The sequence below is a fragment of the Brachypodium distachyon genome, chromosome 4, assembly GCF_000005505.3.
Source record: "Brachypodium distachyon strain Bd21 chromosome 4, Brachypodium_distachyon_v3.0, whole genome shotgun sequence".
NCBI lineage: Eukaryota > Viridiplantae > Streptophyta > Magnoliopsida > Poales > Poaceae > Brachypodium > Brachypodium distachyon.
Window position 1 is genome coordinate 21,595,945 of NC_016134.3, and position 23,767 is coordinate 21,619,711.

General features: G+C 45.9%; 2 protein-coding genes and 1 pseudogene across 8 annotated transcripts; 2 read left to right on the forward strand and 1 right to left on the reverse strand.

Annotated features, from left to right (window-relative positions):
* Nucleotides 1-3,190: 3,190 nt before the first annotated feature.
* Nucleotides 3,191-4,728, reverse strand: LOC104584553 (annotated as a pseudogene).
* Nucleotides 4,729-5,019: 291 nt separating this feature from the next.
* LOC100846345 (ABC transporter I family member 11, chloroplastic) lies at nt 5,020-9,269 on the forward strand. 7 transcript variants are annotated; one of them, XM_024454967.1, is made up of 12 exons: nt 5,023-5,633; nt 5,713-5,770; nt 6,328-6,407; nt 6,484-6,535; nt 6,611-6,744; nt 6,864-6,978; nt 7,116-7,202; nt 7,282-7,330; nt 7,572-7,656; nt 7,880-8,021; nt 8,121-8,358; nt 8,459-9,269. In XM_024454967.1, exons 1-10 carry the CDS (start codon nt 5,569-5,571, stop codon nt 7,956-7,958), a joined length of 804 nt encoding a protein of 267 aa, XP_024310735.1. In that variant the 5' UTR covers nt 5,023-5,568; the 3' UTR covers nt 7,959-8,021; nt 8,121-8,358; nt 8,459-9,269. The 7 variants fall into 7 exon arrangements, with proteins under 7 accessions (XP_024310738.1, XP_010237722.1, XP_024310735.1 ...); XM_024454969.1 differs by having other exon boundaries at nt 8,623-9,269; XM_024454968.1 differs by having other exon boundaries at nt 8,644-9,269.
* Nucleotides 9,270-17,739: 8,470 nt separating this feature from the next.
* On the forward strand, nt 17,740-21,718 carry LOC100846649 (probable WRKY transcription factor 75). The gene is made up of 2 exons (XM_003577518.4): nt 17,740-18,301; nt 21,318-21,718. The coding sequence occupies exons 1-2, from the start codon at nt 17,892-17,894 to the stop codon at nt 21,532-21,534; spliced, it is 627 nt and encodes a 208-aa protein (XP_003577566.1). The 5' UTR covers nt 17,740-17,891; the 3' UTR covers nt 21,535-21,718.
* Nucleotides 21,719-23,767: the final 2,049 nt, after the last annotated feature.

Genomic DNA, 23,767 nt, shown 5'->3' on the forward strand with positions numbered 1-23,767 from the left:
TCGAAGAACAAGCAAGAACAAGATAAATAGCGGATGCAATCTAAAATTGCGAGTATACTATATCAAACCAATGTCTCAACGAGACGATAAGTTGGAGTCTTGACGACGGTAAAACAGGTGGTCTAACCGACACACGCGATTACACGAAAGTAGCAAAGATGGCTAAACTTTATCTAATCAAAACCCAAGGCTCCTTAGGGGGGCTCATGGGGTATATAAAGGAGGAGGGAGAGATATTTCGTCCACCTTGAGTAAGGAGGCCGAAATCCAACTCTATCTCTAACTTTCCTAACAAACTACAACTCTTTAGGAAACAGAAAAACAGATCCGTCAGCTTGTTTTGTCCGTCACGGTCAGCACGAGTCGAATCTCTTGTCCAACCCCGCTCCGTTGTCCACCAACACCTTGGTCACCGTCATGTTGTTGATGATCGGTGAGACCACGAAGGGTAAAACCCCTGAACCCAGCTGCCGGGCTGGGTGATCGTCGGCGCTGAAGGTGATCGGTACGTGCGACCACTTCAGCGGTTGCTGTGCCTCCATGTCCGGCAACGGCGCACACACCTCCCGGGTGAGGCGCTTCACCGCGGCATGGGATGAGAGAGCGTAAGCTCCCCCATGGATGCAGGCGACGCCGCGGGGCTCCTGGAAGCCGGGCTCGTCGCCCCCGCTGTAGTCGGACTCGCGCTGCTCCTCAGTTGAAGCAGGCGCCGGCCGCTCGGCGCTCTTCGTGGCGCTGCTTGCGCCTCTGCTTGATACCTTGCAGGATGCGGCAATCCTGCGCGTCATGGGTAGCGTTGGCATGGATGGGGCAGCGAGACGTGTCGCTCGGCTTGCCGCCAGACCCGCCCGCAGGCGAGGCCTTCTTCGTAGGCCTCGAGGCAGCACCCGACTCCGCGGCGAGGATTTGCTTCCCATTGCGCTTGCGGGAGCTCTTCTTCGGCCTTAGCGGCGAGTTCGGGCGCTAAGCGCCCTTCCTCGGTGATGGCGCACTTGTGCGCCAAGGCGTAGAGCTCCTGCGTCGTTTGGATCCGATGTGTGCTCAGCTTCTCCCGCATCTTGGGGTCGCGGACATTGATGGCGAAGGTGTTGATGATGGTGGAAGCCTCCGCCTCTGGAATGGAGTAGGAGACACTAGAGAAGCGGTTGACGAAGCTCCACGACGTCTCTCCTGGCTTCTACACCACGGTGTGCAGCTCCACCATGGTTCCCGGGCGTTTGTAGCCGCCTTGGAACACGCTCACGAACTGCTCGCGCAGGTCCGACCAAGTGGCTATGGACCCGGCAGGCAGGTTGAGGAGCCAAGTTCTCGCTGCTCCCTTGAGGACCATCAGGAACCAATTAGCGCTGACCTTGTCGTCGGCGCCAATGGCGTGCATCCCCAACGTGTAGGTTAGGAGGAAATTCTTCGGGTTCACGGTCCCATCGTACGTCCCGAGCGCCGGCGCTCGGAACTTGCGGGGCCATGTTACCCAGCGCAGCTCGCGGGTGAACGTGGTGCAACCGTCCTCGGCGCCCATGGGAGCATCCTCCTGCTCCTCTGGACGCAGGCGCTCTGCCTCACGCCGCCACCGATGCTCAAGGCATTGGCGGAGGTCTTCCTGCTGGCGGGCGTTCAGAACGCCCCGCGCGTCACCCCGCGTGACGGTAGGTGACGAATCCGAGGACCCCTCAGGATCCCCGCCTCCTTGCCCTCCCTGTGGGGGAGGGTTTTCTCCTTGCCCCGAGGCGTGGGGCGCGTCTCCGCGGCACATGTTCTGCCCGCGGCCTGAGCCAGCCGGGGCGCCCTCGCCCTGTGGCTGCTGGGCGGCGAGGCGAGTGCGAGGAGCGCGTCCAACTCTGCCCTCCACGCCTCGTGTGCCGGCGTGCCTTGCTGTGGCTCGTACCGCACCATGACTCGCGCGGCAATGATGGCTTCTTCCGGGGTTTGGGCTGGGAGCAATCGATTCTCCGACCGGCTGCCCCGCAGCCCTGTCCCCCGGCGCACCCGGGTGAGTAGGGTGCGATCCTGACAGCGTCGCTCACGACGCGGTGTGTTCGTGGCGTAGCTGCCGCTGCATGTCTCGAGCCTGTGAGTGAACTCGCTGGCCGGCGCGGGCGGCATCGTGGCCACTCGCGCGACTGGCTCCGGCGCTGGGAGCCGCTGCCCCCTCAGCCGGTTGTCCGCCGACGGCCGAGGAGGTGGGGGGGGGGCAGCGGCGACTGCTGCGCCCGAGAGGGCTCATGGTTCTCCTGAGCCTGCGACGCAGGTGGCGCGTTGTGCGACCGCGTGTGCGCCACTGGGGCGCCACGCGGGTCGATCCGAGAGTCACCAGCCCATTTGGGAGGCAGGGCGACGGGCTCGGTTGTCGGGGTAGACGGGGCCGATGCTGCTGTAGACGACGGCGCCGGCGGTCACCGACGAGCTCTCCTTACGCCCCCCTACCTGGCGTGCCAGATGTCGTAGCACGGGGCTCAGACACCGGGGATGCGTGAGCACCCCCTTTTAGGTTAGGTAGAGGGCGACGGGGATCGCTCCGGCGATCACCGGCGAGGCCAATGTCAAGTGTTGGGACACGGTGAACACAAGATCGTTTTTACCCAGGTTCGGGCCACCTTGAGGTGTAAAACCCTACGTCTTGCTTTTGAGTTTGCTGTTAACTGATGAGCAAGGGTTTACAAGTTGCCAGGGGGAGTCCCCGGGTGCTCTCTCTCTTCTTAGCTAAGTGCTACTTGCTACTCTTGGCTAGAATTAGTAGTGAACCGAGAGTCCATCCAACCCTTGGACCGTTGGCGGGGGTCCTCCTTTTATACTCAAGGGGATACCACAGGTGCCTTGGTGCATGGGTGACAAATGGCGACCAGGGAGCCAGGGCAGCTCGGCCCTGCCGCGCTGGCTTGCATGCAGGATGGGTAGCCCTGCAACTAGGGTCCTACGTGCCTAAAATTTACACCAGGCCAGTCACTATAGGCTGACTGGACGGGGAATCCCCTTTCTATCGGTGCATTTAATGCTTGAGTGTGCTCCACTTCTTGTCCTGACGAACCCTGCGCACGGGGAGCCCGCCGAGCGGCCACGTGGCGTTGCTGTCCTGCCCACTCTGTCCCGCTCCTGTTGCGGGCGCCTGCGCCCGGGAATGCCCTTCTCGGCAAGTGACCTTCCCGGGAAGCACCCAGGCGGGATTTCTCTTGCTGCCCTCCAGGGCAACCCCCGCAGCCCGGCTAGCCCTGCCGTGCTGGTGACTTGCCGGGCAGCTCGCGCGGTGCTGCCCGGGGTGCGATCCTACCGGGGAGCAAGCAAGGTGGCCCACGCATCATGTAGTGGTGGTACCCCGGGTGCCACTGGTGCGACACAAACCAGTTCCAGATTGCCATTTCCCTTGTTTGCCTTTATTTTAATCTGTTTCTTTTCAGCCAAGGCACCAATCTTTTTCATCTCATCTTGCATGACCTGGGATGTCTTCGACTTCTTGGACTTCTCACCCACAGCCTTTGCACCTCTCCTTTTCCCTTTCACATTGCTCGGAGACTCATCTAGCTCATCAATGTCAATACCATCCTCGCCATCAAGATTAATGACATCTTCCACAATGTTTGGTTGGGGCAAGTCTCCCGAAGTAGGACACCAATGATCATGTCTGTCATTAGTGATATCTTCAAAGATAAGGTTCAGATTGTCCTGATTACGAATACCTTGCTTTTACGAATACCTTGCTTTTGAAACCTTCCACAAATGAAATAGATTAAGTATCACAAATGAAATAGATTAAAATGCAACAAGTACATGTAAATGATAAAGAAAACATTTACCACTTTGGCCTTCCTCCACCATTCGGCGTCCTGATTGATGGTTCCCCCCCTCCCAGCCATCACCTGTTTGTTTCAACAACAACTTTTTCCATATGACATACTCATTCTTCAATTTATCCCATTTGTTCTTGATTTTCGTCTTCTTTAACTCGATGCCTGTCTTATCTTTAAACCTCTGGGAAATTTCCTCATATGCAACATTATTCAGGTGGCTATTTGGACGATTTCCACGGTGAACTTGGTCGGCAAATAACTCAGTAATTATTCTAATATTATCATCATTCCAATTGATGGCAGCCATTCTTCAAATAAATTATTCAACAGGTTATTCAGTGCACCATCTAATGGGTAAACGGAATGAACATTTGTATGCCAACAATCTGGGCATACAACATGGTAACATATTTCTATGTGATATATGAAAAATACCTAATATATTCATACACAAGATACACAAGAGAGGATGGGAAAAACAGATAAAATGAAACAAAGAAGAAGCCTGCTACCTTCTGGTTCCAGGCGCAATCGAAGGAGAAGAGGAATCGGAGAGAAGAAGGCTTGCTTCAGAGGCGGAAAAGTCCTGCGAAATCAGGGATTAGCAAATCGATCTAGCAGAAGTCGGCGGCTAGGTGCTGCAGGAGGGGGATGGAGATGATTTTACCTTCTCTGAGGATGGGGCGATGGCTTGGCAGCGCTGCAGTCCGGAGATGAGGAGGCGACTCCCCGTGGCGGTGGCTAATCGAGGTGGGCTTGCATGGATCGAGGGGGAGCTCGCGGGAGATTAGGGCGCGCTGGCCGGAGATGGAGGGCGGCGGGATCGCCGGAGATGGGGTGTGGCCGGCTCTGCCTAGGGCTGCAGATGAGCCGCCATGGCTCCGCCCTCTCTGTCGCCTGTTTCTGTCGATAGGTGGTAGACGAGGAGTCGGGCGCCTGGGTCTCTCAGGATAGATGGTATAACGGTTCGGTTTACTAATGGCATTAATGGGTAAATTATTCCAAGTTTAGGTGAAGTCCAGCAGGTGAAGCATCTCTTTCTTGACTCTAGTAAAATGAATTAGAAAGGTATACTGTTCCACTTCACCAAACACATGAGTTTAGAGTATTTGGGACAACTTCACCTGATTTACTGATGAAACTGTGAAGTGGAGCTGTACCAAACAGGGCGTAAGTAACTTTCTATTATATGCATGTAGATGCTTTTTTAATCATAAATACGTATATTTGGGGCAAATTTGATGGGAGCCTCGGAAATCACTCCGTACTTGCGATACCTCCATCGCTGTCCACGCTCCCACCCCATCTCCGGTACCGTCGCGACGCGCCACTTCCCAGCGGTCCACAACGCTTGACGCTGCTCCGGCCGCCGGAGCTGCGCCGCCTCCTTATTCTCGAGACGTCGGAGATCCCCTCGCTCCCCATATTGAAGGGTCCGATTCATTATCCTTTCGAACGTAAGGTCCTTGAACTCGTCCGACTGCTCGACTCGACCGCCGCCGCAGCGGTCAGCGCCGCCTACTGGTCCGCTGCCGCCGGCCACCCGGTCGCTGCCCGAACCCTTACCCCCCAGCCCTCCCTCATCCTTCGCGCAGTCCCGTACCCATCTCCCCCAGGCGCCGCCGCACGCCGCTGCTCTCTCCCGATTTGTGCATCGCCGGGCGCCAGCAGGGTCGGCGGTTCAGCAAGAGGGCCAAACCGCCCCGCCGCCTTTGCTGCCTGAGTTTCCCCTGCAGGCCCTTATAAGGTTCCCGGTTCCTCCGAAGCCCCAAACCGCTGGCAAACTATGTTCGCCGCAGCCACTGTTGCGATTCCTCCAGCAGTTTCGCCTTCTCTGGCGAAAAGGAACAGGTACGCCCATTCTTATCCTTCAAACGCATGTGCTGCAGTTTCGTTTCATTTATCATCTATGAACTTTGATGAACTCCAGGGGATTTTCTTGGAGCTGTCGAGCGGAACGGATTTCGGCTGGGTACTCCCAGTTGGAGGTACCGAATTTTCTTTTTTTTTCCCATTAATGTTGTCCGTAGGTAAATGCATTATGTTTGGATATATAATAGATTGTTTGGCTTGGCCTGTGCAAGTGCACTGGTATAACTCTCAGAACTCACTCAATTGTGGAATCTCGGCTACCCCGGGTCCTTTATTTCCTTGAAAATCTGGACTTGTATCTTGTTGAAACTAATGCTCTATGCGGATCTTCAAGCGTTGGGCATTACACAAGCAAGGTACATTGTGGGCAACACTCAGTAATTGGTATAACCAGTATGGAAGTATTGTGCTGTATACGATACAGTGCTTTAATTCTTGCCTTTGAGGATTGAAGCGAACATTTATTTATGGGAGACATAGATGACATAATTTTTTTGCCCATAAGAAATTTTGGTCATTCATTGCAAGTTGGTATGGCACTCAAATATTTCAAACAAAATGTCCATGTCCGAGGAATGAGGGTTTGTCTATATCATCCGTGAACTCTTCTTCTGTACATACACGTTTTGCCTTTTACACTACATGGAAATGTGTTAAGCTTCAGTTCTTCTAGGTTCGAAAAGTCAGCTATCGGCCTCCTGGTACTGAGCAAAACTTGTTGAATGAAACCAGTCTCACTCTTCAGGAGAAAAGGTTAGCATGTGCTTATATTGTAGTAGTTGTGTTTTAAAAATGGCTTTTATACTACTGAGACCACTCATTGGTGCAGTTTTGGTCTGATTTTTGGACGAAGTGGGAGTGGAAAGACCACTCTTTTACAGGTTTGCATTGAAACGCTGCATTGCAGTTTTCGATTTCCTGCTTATCTTTTATCTTAAGATGATTTTTTTTCTCAGCTTTTGGCGGGACTATCAGAACCTACCTCTGGGTCAATCTGCATTCAGAAGTATGATGGCATTGGAAATCCTACGGGTCTGTCAGAGTTGTTAACTTCTCAAAGAGTTGGTATTGTATTTCAGTTTCCTGAGAGGTTTGAACATTGAACTGCTCCTTTCAATATTTATTTTGCACAGATTAATAAAAATGCCTATGATCTGTGTGAGTGATCGAGAAGTTCCACTGAAAATTTGATCTATAACATCCTTGTAGGTACTTCTTAGCGGATACTATCCTTGAAGAAATTACTTTTGGTTGGCCGAGGCAAAAGGCAGACTTTCTTTTGAGGGAGCAGCTCACTTTAAAACTTCAAAATGCCATTCACTCGGTAATACTGATCTCCCAAACAATTGTCTGAACTAACTGAACAATTTTATCTAATTTTTGGAGTTGTCAAGTGAACTTGTTGCTTGAAACACCTCAGGGTTGTTTCCTGAAGATAATTGCTTTATGTGCACATGCTAGGTTGGTCTGAATACCATTTCCTGGGACGAAGATCCACAGTCTCTCAGTGGTGGGTTTAAGCGGCGACTTGCCTTGGCAATTCAACTGGTATTGTTTGCAATAATTAATTTATTATGGTTTAATCATTTTGGTGAAATAATTTTTCCTTTAATTTCTGATGTTGTAGGTTCAAACTCCTGACTTATTGTTGCTTGACGAACCCCTTGCTGGTCTTGGTATGTTTTTGAATGCCCATCTCAAACCAACTTTTGCCGATTCTTTCCAGTTCATTTTTTTTTCCAAACCCATCTGAATGCCCATGGACAAGGGTAGTTGCTTAATGCACTTCTTGTGTATTCTATCATCTCTGTTGACAGATGACAGTTGGTATGATTATTATTTGGTGTGAAATAGTGTGCTAAAATTAATATCTGCTTGTAATAGATGTGGTTACTGAGTTTGTACCTTCACTATCAGATTGGAAAGCTCGGGCTGATGTTGTGAATCTTCTGAAGGATCTAAAGAAAGACCACACGATACTGGTCGTAAGTCATGACCTAAGGTAATTTAGAACTCACCCTAAAAGATTTTATGAGCTGTATATCTGTGCCCCCAGCAGAGCCACTCTTCAACGTTTTATGAGCTGTCTGTTGATTGTTCCATAGTTCCACTCAGTCTGTCAGCTGGAAGCAAATAACTTCTAATATTTTTTTGTGGGTAATAACTTCTAATCATGCAGCTTGAAATAAAGATTTTGAAATGCCTAATAAAGAAACGTGTTGCAGAGAACTATGCCCTCTAGTAGACCGCTCGTGGAGAATGGAAATGGGTGGAATTTTGAAGGAGGAAGCTTTACCTGTATAGATATGCTTTTGTTTGTATGACCCTTAAGCATGCTACGAAATATTGTGTCAGTCTCCACATCAGGTATGGACGTTGCATTATATTATTTTAGTATGGCACCCCGGATATTTGTTTGGAAGGTACGGTAGAATGAAAGATGGTTATAGTTGATCACATCTGCAGCTCAAGGATTGAGGAACAAATAGCCACCAGAACTTCAATGAAGAGATCACGGATGTTAATTCTGAACTGCAGACTCCTGGAATGGAGAACAGTCTTCAGTGCAGACATGTGTCAGTCTAGATGCTGAATTTTGTGTCAAGAATTGCATAAGCTGTTTTCTGTCTGCTGCAAATGATCGGCAGGGCTTATGACAACCTTGTATATTGACAAGCCATCCCTATTACTACAGTTCAAATGAGTACGCATATCCACCACCTTTTCTTCAAAATTTCTCTGAATTGTTCTCTCTTGTGAACCAAAAATCTTTCATTCCTTATTCTTGTTCTTGATCATTTCAGAGATGTGGCAATCTGTCTGCTCCATATACAGTAATATATGTTTATGATTGCTTGAACATCAGCAGTTAGCATCAGATACTGCTGGCATGAACATATATAATTTTCTCAAAGGAATGACCATTTCTCCTTCTAGAACCTGGACTAACCAACTGCCACTTTAACAGCTCACCCGTTTCCTCTTCCAGCCTTTGTAAACCACACGTGTTTACGTCCCTGTCGCCACCTGCCAGGAGTAAGTCGTGCTAGGATTCATCAAGATTGTTAATGCTAAGCAAGTGAAGCCGTCCAAGATCTATGAACAGCCCAAGAATCTTTTAGCAAGACATCTATTCTGGGTGTTAATGAATGAACTTCCAGGAAGGCTCCAGGATGCTGACATTGTCCGGAAGTATTTGGGAGGTTGGTTCATTCTCTCTCTTGCTCTCTGAATGGATGTTGCAGTTATTCCATGATGAAAGGACCATCTACCGGCTGGTCTACTTTAGCATTTTCCTTTTGCTGCTTCCCTTCGGATGTTGATTAGTCCTAGATGTGTCGTCATCGCTCATTACGGCAGTATAGGTGACGTGGACCTTCTAAGAGGGAACACTAAAAGCGACTGCGAGAGAAGCCTGTGCATGGGAGATAACCCTATGTATTCTAATTTATCCTCGTGGAAGAAGTTTGGCGGTTTGACTAAGTCCAAATCTGCAACGTGTGGAGATTATGGAGGAATCAAGCGTATATGCAACACTTGTAAATGGTCAACTATTTAAGCACCAATCGAATGGTTGTTAAGCTATTAAGCTTACACGATACTCCCTCCGTTCCATAATTCTTGTCAAAATATTACATGTATCTAGACGTTTTTTAGGAATAAATACATCCATTTTTAGACAAATTTGAGACAAGAATTATGGAACGGGGTAGTAATATTTACGTGTGGCAAATGACATCCTACAAACTCCGCGGCAATTTCTTTAAGGGAAACAATGCAGCTGATCTTCTTTTACGAAGGAAACGGTGCGCAGCAGCTATTCGTAGCCGAGGTTGTTTTCTTTTGAACTCAGTAGATGCGAATTAGAACGGGAAGGTAGAGCCTGGGCTAGTGCTCTACTTTTCAGGAGAAATGATTTTTGTTTTAATAGCGTAGTGGACCACCAGTGGACTGCTAGCGAGTAATCATATGCTATGAGCCTACGGGCATGTAACCGCGTCGCCGTCTTCTCCTACAATATATAATATGACTTTCTAGGTGTATTCTAGAAAAAAAAACAATTTCACCTCTAGACCTTGTAATGTGTGAATTAGTAATAAAGTTATTTCAATTACCGAGAAATAGCAAAATCTGTTCTCAGAACAGGGTTCTGTGAAATGGCCACATATCATTTTCAATGGGACAAGATAACTTTGTAGAACATAGTAATTTAGGAATGATATGGATATCTAAAACTGTTAAAAGATTGACAATGAGTCAATGACACAAGATTCAAAAGCCATGACCATGGAACAATCGAAGAAAGGGAAACATATGAGATCGTCCTGAAAACGATAATATGAGTTACTCAGCTATGCGAACGGGACCGACTTCGGTGACAAAGAGATGACTTTCTCCAAGTAGATGATACTTAATGTACAAGGTTCGCACTATTAGCCGGTGCAAAATTAGCAGCATTTACTTCTTTTTTTGCGCAAAAGCAGCATTTTACTTAACACACTGGTATTAGTGCAGAAGGCAAAGAGGAACACTCGCATATCTGGACGACGGTGACATTTGGATCCCCTGCTATATATAGTCTGCTGTACAAGTCCAACGCATCCGTCCGTACGTTTGTGCGCGAGAAAATTTCACGTTTGACTGTACGAGCGAAACAAGCAGGAGAATGATACGCATGGTCAGAGGAAAAATGTCCCGAGCCTAGCTAGAGAAACTTCCGTACCAGCATGCACGATTTCCATCACGCCTTGAACTGTAAACAAATATCCCTTTTACTCGCGAGCTTCCATAGTTACTTTATCTTAGAAACAATGCAAAAAATTAAAAACTACTCCCTCGGGCTGGAATTATTTGTTGAAATATTACATGTATCTAGACGTTTTTTAAATATAGATACATTCAAGTTTGGGCAAATTTGAGACAAGTAATATGGGTCGGAGGAAGTAGCATAATTATACTTTTAAACATGCTAGCCGACAAAGATGCATGTACCTTCTATAATAAGCAATCATATAAACGAAAGCTAGTTATGCCTAAATTATTGAGAGGTAATAACACTGGATGTACAATAATTTGTATTCCACGAGTAGTTTAACACAACAAGTTGTAAAATTGAGTCAGGTGGTACAGTAACTTGACTTGCGGGTGCATGTTTGGTCATAGCTTATGGGGGCGACATGTGGCTTGCGAGTTGACTTGTTCATTTTACGCAAAGCCCCCGTGCCGTTTCTCTTATTCAAAACCCCTCCGAATCAAATCCCTAACCCTATTCTCCTGTCAACTGAATCAAATCCCCTCTTCTCACTCGCCGGCCAAGGTATCATGTGGATATCGGAGAGGACGGAGATGGTTATGATTCGTCTCCTCTCGATTGCTTGAGTTGTTCGGAGTCCGTGGTCAAGCTCCGGTAACTTGCCGGGCCTGAGCGCGCTGGAGCACCTCCAGGTGGTGGACATGGCAGGCAACTCACTCGGGCAGGAGAGACCTGCACCGCTGTTGCGCCGCCCCGCGCCTTCCCCACTAATTTCCTCTAGCTGCTCCGCGGCGGCCCGCCACCATCTAGAGGCCCGTACCCCGCTGTAGCGCCGTCTACATCCTAGGAACCGTCCCATGGCATAAACTCCACCATGTTCGACCTACTAACCACATATGAAGATGCGAGTTTGTCCATAGGTGTCGACGGGTGAACGTAGAGATCATGGATTAGTGATAACCTACTTTTAGTTTCGTACAGGGGCTAAACACGACCAGAGTTCTAGTTTCTTAGGGTGGTCGGGATGCAAGATTTAACCAGGTTCAGATCACCGATGTGTGGAGTAAGACCCTACGTACCGAGTGGAGATTACAAAGGGTGCGTGAGCTAGAGTGTTGTTTGAATGCCCTAGAGTCTGATCCTCTCAGATGACGGTTCCCCTCTTATATAGTTCAAGGGGATAACATGGTCGCCTAGCAAGGCTTACAAGGTAAGAGCAACTCTAGAAGATCCCGCATATTCTGAACCGCAAAAACGCGTTTTCGATGAACCGAATCCGTGTTTTGGGGTGCGACAAAGTCCCGGCCAGAATAGATCCCTCAAACCAGTTCCGGGAGGTTTGCGGGATCTCTTCTGTCAGTGGCCTGCAAAACCAAAAATACGCCCACCAAAAACAGAAAACGACACTTTGTCAGTTCGGCCTTTCGACAGTTCATAAAATACTTGCGCATCTAAAGAAACATAGCGCATCACATGACAGTTGAAATAAAACAATCAAACAGTGTTGCCTTTCGGTGGAGCAGAGGCAGCATCGGCGGCTACTGTGGCTTCAGCAACGGCCATGGCAGCTCTAGCTTGGTGGCAACGCTGCAAGATGTCCCCCCTCTTCATCTGCCACCACTCTCGGCCGAGTTCATCAAGGCCGCTAGGATCCATCGTCATGACTTTGTTCTCCTCCGCCTCCAATTCCTTCGCCGCTTTGGCCTCCTCAATTGCAGTCCTCTAGGCATCGATCTTCGTCCTCTCTTCCTCAGTTGCAGTCCTCCGGGCATCGATCTTTGTCCTTTCTTGCTCCACTTATTTCACCAATTTCCAGTTCTCCAATTTGTGCGTATGCTTCTTGTCAGCCAATTCAAGTTTGTCCTCCAATTTCTTAGCCACGACAGCATCTTTCGATTCCATCAATTCATCGAATTTGGCCGTGAAACTTGAGGTTTCTCCTTGCTTCTTCAACCTCTCCTTCTCTTTCTTCCTTCCATCCGGTGTTTCTTCATCCCTCAATCTCCACTTCTCGCTATGCTCTAAAACCTTCCAACAATGGTGGAGTACGAAAGGCCTCCCCTTTGATGCCGGCATCTGCTTGTACCTTTGCATTGCAATCCGGTCCTGCAAATGCAAATAACAATCAAAATTGTCCAATGCCAAGAATAAAACAAACATGTATTGTATCAGTTTCACTCACATAGTCATAAATTGTGCACCCACCTGGCGACGCATTTCGCACTTGCTCCAAACAACCACCCCACCGGCTGCAACATGTCTTGATGGTCTCAAATCAACCTTGGAGTGACCTCAATGTACACGCCGAAGGAATCTTCATCATACGATGATACTTGTCCTCGATACTTTGCCAATACTTCTTGCCGGTTTGATCATTTCCGCCCACGGCATCGAGCGATACACTCTTCCATGCTCTCACCAGTGTCACATCTTCGACATTCGAGTAATAGCTCGCCTGCCGAGTACATTTAGGTTCGGATCCGTCGAAACCCCCCTCTTCTATCTCCTCAAGACCATTCTCCCCTCCTTCCTCGGCTCCCTCGGCACCCAATCCAGTCTCATAGTCCTCTAAAGGTGCCGAATAATGTTCACTACATTTTCATCCAACAAATCGACATACGAAGAATCAAAATCAAAGCTACGAATCAAACGAAGATCCTTTTAGCAAGCAAGAAAACACAAATCGGCTATCGAAATCCGCAAGGATGAAAAGGGTTTACCTTGTAGGTGTTGGAGTATACATCGGAGGGGTGTACGATTGCTATGTCAGTGGGGCTGCCTCCGGAGGTGGGGGAGAAGGGGCGGGTCCTCTTCCCGATGCTACCTTCTTTCGTTTCGTTGTTTTCCCCGCCGATGCGGCCATCGGCGTCGCCACCGCCACCCAAGGGAAGTGAGAGGAGACGGCCGGGACAACCCCCGGGATGACACTTGGCCCTGCCGCTTCCGTTTGGCCGCCATCAACACCGGATTCGGCGAAAGCGGCGGGGAAAGCGCCGGCGGGAGGAGGGCAATGAGGAGGAGCAAATTGGGCATGGGGTGCAACCGGCCTTCCGGTGGAATCGGTGTGGGACGGCACATGAGACCCCATCACGAGATCCAGTGGCGGGGCAGGGACCGGCGGCACGGCGGCAACTAGATCGGTGGCAGCGGTGGAGAGGAAGCAGTGGGCGTGAGCTGAAATTTCCCTCCCGCCAAGGCAGCTTGTGCGATGCAGTATGCCCGCGAATCCGATCTCCATCCCGCCTATATGTGGATTTTTGGCTTGCCGATTCACGGATCTGAAAACTTTTTACCGAACCCACAAACTGGCGGTTTTAATTCGGATCGGGGCTTTTTGCGCGCGGGATCTGCTAGAGATGCTCTAAAGAAAAGGTAGCGTATGGTGGAAGGGTGCATTAAATGTGTCCGTCGCACCTGCGTGGGCCATTCCACACGGGTCTTGGGAAAGGACAGGTGGCGTAGCCATGTAGCTTCGATGGGACCGGACGGGGGCACAGTGGGCTTGATACCGTGCGCGACCCGCCCCTGACTATCAGCGCCAGTTTGAACATGCCGAACTGGCATGGAAAAAGTCTGAAGAAGGTGGATTCGGTCCTGCACTGCGAAGTCACTGCCGCTGCTCCACCCATCGTTGCTGCAAGCAATCCGTCACCGGAATGTAAGAAGAAGTTGGCGCAGTGGAGAAGAAGTACAGCCGGCCACTGGATACATATACCACTGTGGAAGGAGCGACGAAAATTGTCTGGTTTTGAAAGTTGGAGGACAAAAAAGCACCAAACTTTTAAGGGGACGAAAAAAACAAGCTTTCCGACAAGCTGAGGGATGAAAAATTACTTTTCTCTAACCTGTATATGTACTTCTAATAATATACAATAATAGATAGATATTGCTTTATTAAACTACTGGTCCTACCAAAATACATGACCATTTGTATATGATCAATTGATTATGGTCTCCAACAGATGCAACTTTGATTATTGTGTTTTATAGATGAGTACACTAGTAAAAAAATTAAGAAGTTACAGAGTTATCTATGAGATGTTTCTCATCAGGAGTATTTTTGTCTCGTCAATCTCAACATTTTTTATGTATTGATACACGAAGATATACTTTCTCTGTCTCAAAATAAGTGACGTGGATTTTTATACCTCCGTCCACGTCACTTATATATTTTGGCACGGAGGGGTATAAGTTTGTTTGCACGCTAGTATATAGGAAGAATATAGTAATATTGTAGGGAGGAGGTAATTATACTGCACAAGCTAAAGTCAACAAAACGAAACTTGGAGGGCGTCGCACCAAACCGGATAGCCATTTTTTTTTTGGAGATTCTAGACCGAATAGTCATAATTACGTGCTCACTCCAGCAGAATTAGGGTTTAGCTACGAGCGAAGATTTGACTGAAAATTGGTAGGAGCAGCCAGAAGGGCTTGATTGAAAAGCTACAGAAGTGTGGACTATGGCGCGACCTCCTGCAAACGGGACCATGCATGCTAGAGGCTTCTCGGAGAACCTCTAAGAACTTCCTTGCCAAGCCGAGATTGTCTAATTAACTATGGACTGGGTGAAGCAAATTAATTGTAACTAGAGAGAGACTAGTTAGCTCCGAATTGGTTCAAATTAATCAAGAAATTGCTCGGAGCTTTCTAGCCTAGACTAGCCACATGCATGCATGCATGGATCGACTTATATGACGATGCAAATGCATGCATTATATGCAGTTGGTTGGTCAAAGCACGACTTGATGCAACCGGTGGCTGACACGTTATTAGGTTAGGTTGTGTGCTAGTCAATAGGCGCACGTACATACGAGTTGAGCTGGTAGTAGTGGAGCATGCGAGTTAAGCGACGCGGAGAAGTGTTTACTGCTGGCTGCCTGCCGGACGACGGCACAAGCACAACTTGGACTGGCTAAGTCTCGGAGAATTTTTTATTTATTTTTAGGAATTACTGCCTTTTCATTAAGAAGAGTGAAATAATTATCACTTGCAATTTCGGTTGCTTAATGCGAGTAACAAGGAAGTTTACTCTCCCAAGTGGTCGATCTTTGACCAACTTACGTTATAAAATGCTTTATGTTGGTGTTTTCCATTAGAAGGGAAACATATGCACCCGGTACCGCAGAATACGTACTGTGAATGCTTTTGTTGCTGGTTTTCCCATAGATGAAACATATGCTATGCAATTATATTTTTTGATGGCCACTTTTCCATTAGAAGTTAGAACTGACAAATTCTTCCTATACACGATCATGATTGCACAAGTTGCCGCGTCCGTCCATTTACAAGACATAACGGTACAACCTGACTGCACAAATGTATGTAGGGATGGAACGTGTAATTAAGTGAAAATTACATGAAGTAAGATAATTATTTCCTAGTAATGTAATACTCCCTCCGTTTCATAATTCTTGTCTCAAATTTGATCCAAAATGGATGTATCTATTCCTAAAATGTGTCTAGATACATGTAATATTTCGACAAGAATTATGGAACGGAGGGGTAGGTGATTATTTGTTAATTGTGAAAATGTGAATTTTCAATTGTTTCAGTCTTTCAAAGATGTTTGGGCCACTACTAGAGCGATAAGTTTGTAGCATCTTTTCATTGCATTAGTTAGCGGCAATATTTTCGTGATCAACTTGAATGTGAAACTAGGCACACTGAAAAAAAATTAATGCAAATGATTCGATCGGGATGGGTAGGCCCCTTTGCTGTTTTGCTTAGACGGAGGTAACCCATAAAATGGATTTCAGGTTTCCTAGACAACTATCCGATCAAGCCATAGCCACAAAAAATTTCTATAATACTCCCTCCATTCCTAAATACTTGTCGCGACCAAGTTAGTGGAGAGTGTGGCGTTGTAGCTGAGATCCGATGGCCCAATCAAACAATGGCCACTGATAATTTTATTAATAACGTCCCTTGTGACGTATCATGCATCTAGTCTACGGGGAGTATGGTCGAGAACCGCAATCCAATGGGCAATGGCCAGGAAAGATCCAAATACGAGATCGGGCAGTTCTCAAGCCTCAATGCGTGAGAGGTCCTAGGATGCCCAATTTGGAGTTTCAGGTTCCCGCTTGCGAAGAGTGTGGTGTGACAAATGAGATCAAATGGCTAGGGACGGCCAAAATCGAAGATCGGAAAGCACATGGACCTCAATGCACGAGAGGGCTCATTGGGCGTGCCCTTGTTTCAATATCCAGCCAAAAAAAAATTGACGGCATGGAGTACTCGTTGCATGACAGGGCTTTGAAGGTGCCCCAGTGCTATCCAAATATGGATGAAAGACTCAATCAACCATGAATTTTCTACAGAAATAGGGGCCCCTCTATGAAGCGCCGTCCCGTTTGCGGAGGGAGTGAGGTGCAACAAATGAGATCCTTACAGCTAGGAATGATCCAAATGCGAGACCGGATGACACATAGGTGTAATATACTACAGAACTGTTACAGTAACTGACTAATTTAACCCGCAAAAAAAAACAGTAACTGACTAATATTTCATTTTGTCGAGTATACTATTCAACGACATGTGAGAACTCAAAAGATGCGGTAATTGTACAGAAGTTTCCAAGATATTCAAATGCCTCCCCTTCTCCGGTAAACCATATGTTGCATGCTCTGACCTCGCTACTAGTTAAATTAAGTCGAGCTCATTATCCAAGTTAGCTGACTATACTATTAGCTAGTGATACACATTCTTAAGAGTCTTGTCATGTTTTGTGCACATAAAAATGTGATGCTTCTAAAAGTTAGTACATCACTTCTTTTGAATCAAATGGTTGAGTTTGTAGCTACTCTAACTTACAAAAAGTTAAGACACAATAGTCCCTTATCCCATCATGAAATCCTAGAAAGTTTATGACGCATGGACGTGATTAATAGTTTCGATCAGCTTGTAGGCCTTTTGATTTTGTCACATGTACCCCACATACACCCACAGGTCTAGCTATATTCTTTTTCACGTGTTGGTAGAATACATTTCAACACACACATGACCTTGACAACCAATCTGCGACAATTTTCCTACGTAAAATCTAGGTTCGATATCTAGCTAGCTAGTCTAGCTCGTGCTTCCAGACATAAAAGAGAAGAATAGTCAAACGAAGGATGGCGCTCGTGCGTGTTGGCTATCGAGACATCCAAAGCATATCGACAAGTTGAAGGAAAGTGGCAGACATTTACTATTCCTTGTCCAACTCCAAGTTAAGCCCACAACCATTGCATCAATATACGTGCCGTTTACGACAACGGCAAAGCCTCTCGATCTCCCTCGCTCTCACGTGACACAGAGGGAGGAAGCTAGCCGCCTTTAATAGTCTACGGGTCAAAGTGAGAATTAACGAGAAAAAGGCATGGGCTATATATTATCCTATATAAACCTGGTTGTAACTTGTAAAACTCTTTCAGTTCCCCAACTACTTCATCTGTCTCTCTGATCTCTCTCTCTTTTCCTAACACACAGACGGTTCACAAGCCATGGAAAATTATTCTAATCTCTTTTCGACGCAGCCCTCTTCTTCTACGTCCAACTCCTACCACTTCATGGGTACTTCAGCCGCCGCGAGCAGCCATGACCGTCACCACCACGGACAACCGTGCAACAGCGGCGGCAGCTTGAGCCATGGCTTGTTCTCCAACTCAAAGCAGCAGCAGGATGGTGGTGATGAAGGTGCAAGAAGTAGTCCACATGGCCGGGGAGAATCTTCGGCAGGGCCTGATGGCACGGGCGGTGAGGCGGATGTCGTCGTTGAGAAGAAGAAAGGCGAGAAGAAGGAGCGGCGACCTCGGTATGCCTTCCAGACGCGCAGCCAGGTCGACATCCTCGACGACGGCTACCGGTGGAGGAAATACGGGCAGAAGGCCGTCAAGAACAACAACTTCCCCAGGTGTGTTTGTGTTTATATTGCATAATTTAGTTCCTCGAATGCCACCTTGAATTGATGATTAAATCATTTGGGTGTTCGATCTTGGAAGTTAGTATTTGGTATTACTTTTTTTATTGCTGTTCTCTTTTTGTGTTTTTTGTTTGTTTTGGCGTATAATTTCATGTTTTTCAGTAGGGCTGGAAGAAAGTAGGTGAGATGGAGTCCCAATGAATCTTCCAAGCTCTGGTAGTGGTTGCTTACATGGGATAATGACATATCTCATCCTGATCATCTGGATGAAAAGGCTAGATTAGTTCCACATGATTTTGATGGGCAACACCAAACAAATAGAGAGCTGATGGCGATTGTATTTGACTGGGAATAATTTGGACCACCCACCGTTGCAGTATCGAATATTATCTTTTTTATATAACTGGGTATATGTTTACTATCGTAATTATGTCACCATCTTTACATACTTCCTAGAGTGCAAGACAGTCTCTTTGGACCTCCCTACTTCAAACGGCGTCTGGGTTTTTTCTTATAGGGGGATGGTTTATAAATAAAGTATAAGAAATTACTGGTAAACAAAAGAGATACTTATATTTATGCTAATAATAAATCAAACACACATACAAGCAATATTTGAAAGGTAATCGTTGAGATTGAAGTTTCTTACGAACCTAAACTTATCATTATCACCTTGTTAGAGTGTCTAAATTCGTTCAGTTCAAAAAAAAAATCCAATGAATTGAAACCACTACTACAGGCAACACATAGAAGGTTTTCATAGAAAAAAAAATCATAGGCTTCTTTTTCTTTGATAGGTTGTTTCCCATGATATGGTTTCTTTGCATTTTCTTTCATTTTCTGCAATATGTAACAAAAAATACATCATATTCATGCATGGATGCTATTATTCATTTATTCTACCATGTATCAACGATTATTCTTTGTTCTCTTACATTACTACTCTTTCAAACTACACTTCATATTAATGTATCTCTTTTTGACATGGACTAAAAGATAACTAATAGTTTTGTGCAGACTTTCTTGGCTGGATTTGAAAATACTTATGGTAAAAAATGCTTGTAACAGATTATATCTGTTAGTTATGTCGACAATCATGTTTCATGTCTTAATTGAAGTCTAAACACATGCCCTAATAAGAAAAAAGAAGAAGAGAAGCATACTTAAAGAAGAAAATGCTAACTCTGTGTCATACGGTAGAATGAATTGTATATTATGAAGTGAAAACTTTAGCGAAAATATGATGAATTGAAAACTTTTAGATATGTAACCTCTCAGAATAATGATAAATGTCCTTCTGATAGATTCTTGAAAAAAATCCCCAAAATAGGATTAATATAGCTGTGAGTCCAATTCATGCACTTGAACTTTTCAGTTATCCTACATATTTGTGTAAATTACATTATAAGGAGTATAAAAGTAAAGTATGACATCATTTCATCCTGGATACACACCATTAGTCCATTACTAGCATAACCATTTTCAACTGACAAATATCCAAGAACATACCCATTGATATTTATTGCTTTAAAAACCAACCATGTAAAGGAATCATTGGATCATAAGAATGAAAATCATTGGAATAGAGAAACACAATAACTGATAGGCGAATGCAACTCCAAAAGAAAAAAAGATGGATTGTAACACATAAATTTACAGGATTAGTGGTTGTCTGAATAGACTATAGGAAAATTTATCAGATCATAAATGATTGGGTGGAAACTGGAGATCTGGGAGTAGATGTAATTCTTATGAAATTGGATCATAGTCATGAAAAAGCACTTCAAAGAAATTTGTAGCATTATTCCCCTTGGGAATGGAGAGATCTAGAGGAATAACAACCAGCCGAGGCTACTGAAGTGGTTCTGGAATTACCCGATCCAATTTTTTTTCGAAAAGGGGAAAGGCCCGGTCTCTGCATCAATTACCCGATCCAATTGGTTCAATTGGCACTTAGACTCCAGTAGTTATGAAGGGTGAATACATGTAGGTTAATTATCACTCTTGCTGGCATCCCCTATGATCCAAAACGCCTTTATAATAATGGAGAGTTTACTCCTAGAGTGGACCTAAAGAACAGAAAACCTCAAAAAACCATACAAAATTCGTACAGCCAAGAAAAGGCCTCTGGCAAAGCCTTTTTTGAAGGCTAAATGGGCTTTGCCGAGCCCTTTGTGCTGTAGTGACATGAATTAAATCATACTATATCAGAATTTGACAACCAAATAACCTAGAACTTTACACCCGACCGAGTTTGCCAAACAGATCAGCCTGCAAGGAACCATTATTGGCTTCAAGCGCCGTAAGGATGGACACAGCCATTTTGTAACCTTCACTGATGACAAGAAACGGAAGACAGCTGGTATGGGTCCCGTCAAAATGGAAATTGTTTGCATGGTTTGCCATTGATCAGAACAGGATTAATTTGACCAGTGGATTGGGCCAAGACATAGGTGAAATGCTAGCTAATTACTCCCTCCGATCCATATTAATTGTTGAAATATTATATGTATCTAGACGATTTTTAGGCATAGATACATTCATATTTGGACAAACTTGAGACAATTAATATGGATCGGAGGGAGAGTAGATAGTAGTGGTCAAGGGCTTTTAGGGCGTCATGAGCCTGAAATTGTTTGCCATGCACGTCTTCATCAAATTAATTATGGTATATATACCAACAGCAGATTATTTATATTGTTAGCACACAACAAACCCACGGCCTGATGCTTGGGTCTATAAGCTCGGTAACAAATAAATGTCCACTATAAGACTCTGCTGTTGTTTAGTTTCTGCATAGGGACCAGGGGTATCTTAATTTCCACTGCTCTTAAGATGATGTCCATATAGTTTTCAAGCAATTAACTGCATATGCATTTGTTCATCTTGATAGTACATACATACATATCATATGTTTGTACCACTAAAATACAGATTAATTAAAAAGACAACTATGTGCGTAGGTTTGAGTAGTAATTTGAACTGTTTTCATGCATGATCCATGCAGGAGCTATTACAGGTGCACGCACCAAGGGTGCAACGTGAAGAAGCAGGTGCAGCGGTTGTCGCGTGACGAAGGGGTGGTGGTGACCACGTACGAGGGCACACACACGCACCCCATCGAGAAGTCCAACGACAACTTCGAGCATATCCTCACTCAGATGCAGGTCTACTCAGGGCTCAACAACGTCCCCACAGCCTTTAGCAACCACATGTTTCAATGAACGTAACCAAGCGACGCAAAACCAGAGATTTTGTTGATTTGTACATTAACCCTAGAGATGTACGTACGAAATTAAGAGAGTAATAAGCGTGTGTGATTTCATAGCTGGATGCAAGCGTGATTCACTCATTTCATGAGTTTCCCATGTTTCTACCCAAATATACATAGACGGACCGATGAAGTGATGGATGCAATCCTGTCAAAAAAAAGTGATCGATGCAACCATAAAATTAAATTGATCTAACCATGTTATAGAGATTTTTTTTTTATGGAGCACCAAGATTTGATCTCTGGCGGGTGGAGTCATGCAATCACAACTCCACCACCATACCAAGAGGTGTTTCTCCCAATCCATGTTATAGAGATTGCGATTTGTCCATGTGATAGAGGACTGAAATTTAATTAAAGATTTTAGGACAAACCCAAAGTATCCAACATTGGCTCTAGTTTATATATATTTTGACTCTTGCATGTATAACTAGCTTGGAGGCTCCATTGGAACTTTCACATCAGTCCATGTCATCAATATTTTATATGTTTTTGCTGGATCTTAATTTTGTGCATAAGATCAAATAAGGGAGCTGAAGTTTTTCTCACCAAAAATACTTCAGTAGCTACAAAACATATAGCAAATTAATTAAGGGTATTAAAGGATCACATTAAAGCATAGAAGTTGGAGTCCATTGAAATTTTCAATCCAGTTAGAGGTGTACGTGTAAAGCTTGGAGATCTCTGCAGTATTTGGATTTGTTGAAAGCTCAGCGATTGGCTCAATGTAGCTAGCTAGGATCTTCCTCGATCACCAAAAATTTGTGTTTCCTCTCCTTTCCTCTTCCCATCCATATATATAGGTGGCTACAAGAAATAGTGACGACATGGAGGCAAAGGGGCCAACTGAGGTGTGGACGTAGGTTAGGGGTTACAAAGAACGCTTGTCCTGTTGGCAAGTCGGCAACGAATGCTGGACATACAAATCGGAGGCAGCCGCACCGGGTAGAGATGCAAGTGGGATCCTGTTTATCTCGCTTAATTGACTTGCTAGTTTAAAATTTTGCTCAAAATTTGACTTACAAATTTAGAGATTGGTCTAGAAGCGGGATATATGCTGGATCCCATTTATATTCTGTTAGAGTAATCTTGCCTAATTAGTTGTGAACATATTAGTCTAGCTGAGTTTGAGTTTAGTTAGAGAACCGTGTCTTAGTTCGCGTACGTGATGGTGTCCGAATAGTACTAGGTTTAGGTTCCTTGGTGAGTTTGTGTCCGTGTGCATGGGTCATGAGTCCTAGTCCTAGTCGGTATAGTCTTGTGGCCATGTGAGGATGTGTATATATACACATCAACGGCTGCAGCTTGTAATCAAGTTTTGTAACGTAAGATTTAAAAGAGAAATAAAGAAAAGAAGGCATGACAGGTGCCTTTGGCCAAATAAATCGTTTGTGCGTGTGTGTCTTCATGTGATTGATCTTTGGGCAAACCTAACATTTGGTATCAGAACGAGGTCCAAGGTTTGAAGACGCGCTTTGCCCCGGGGAGGCGATGTGCTAGCGCCTCGGGGTGGGCAACGACGGCGGAGCTGCGTTCGTGGATCAGATTGGACGATCTGCGGCTGCGTGGTGGAGCTGCATGCAGCGGATTGAATAGGGCAATCTGAGGCAGTGCGCGAAGAGGTATTCAGCGGATTGGATCGGGCAATCGGTGGCTGTGCAGTGGAGTGACGTTCAGCAGATCAAATAGGACTATCGTCGCAGTGGACCGATCTCCTAGTAACGGGAGATCATCCTGATCATCGGAAAGTACTCGACATTGGGTCAAGCTGCGTATGTACGTCCAGGTCGGCGTCTGTGAGTCGTGGTTGTGTCCAAGTGCTCGTCTGTGTGAGACTTTGTTGCAGCGGAAGTGCGTCACGGTCAAAGGGCTGTCCGGTGAGGTGTATCACTGAGGAAGAAGACGTGCGTGCAGACAAGGTGGCGGGTAGTCATCTGTGTGTCTCGACGAGAAGATGAAAGCTCAAGAGTATTGTGAGGCGGTAACCAGTGAAGGTGAGTCTCTTCAATGAGGCCATGTCTCTACGTGGAGCTATGGGTTTAGCTAGCACGTATTGCGCTAGGAGTGTACGGTGTAGTGCACAGGGTTAGTGTGGCTGGGAGTCAAGACCATGCATTGAGTTGAGTTGACAAGTCGTGAAGCTGCAGAGAGTTGAGATCTGAGGGAGCACGGAAGATATGTCAAGA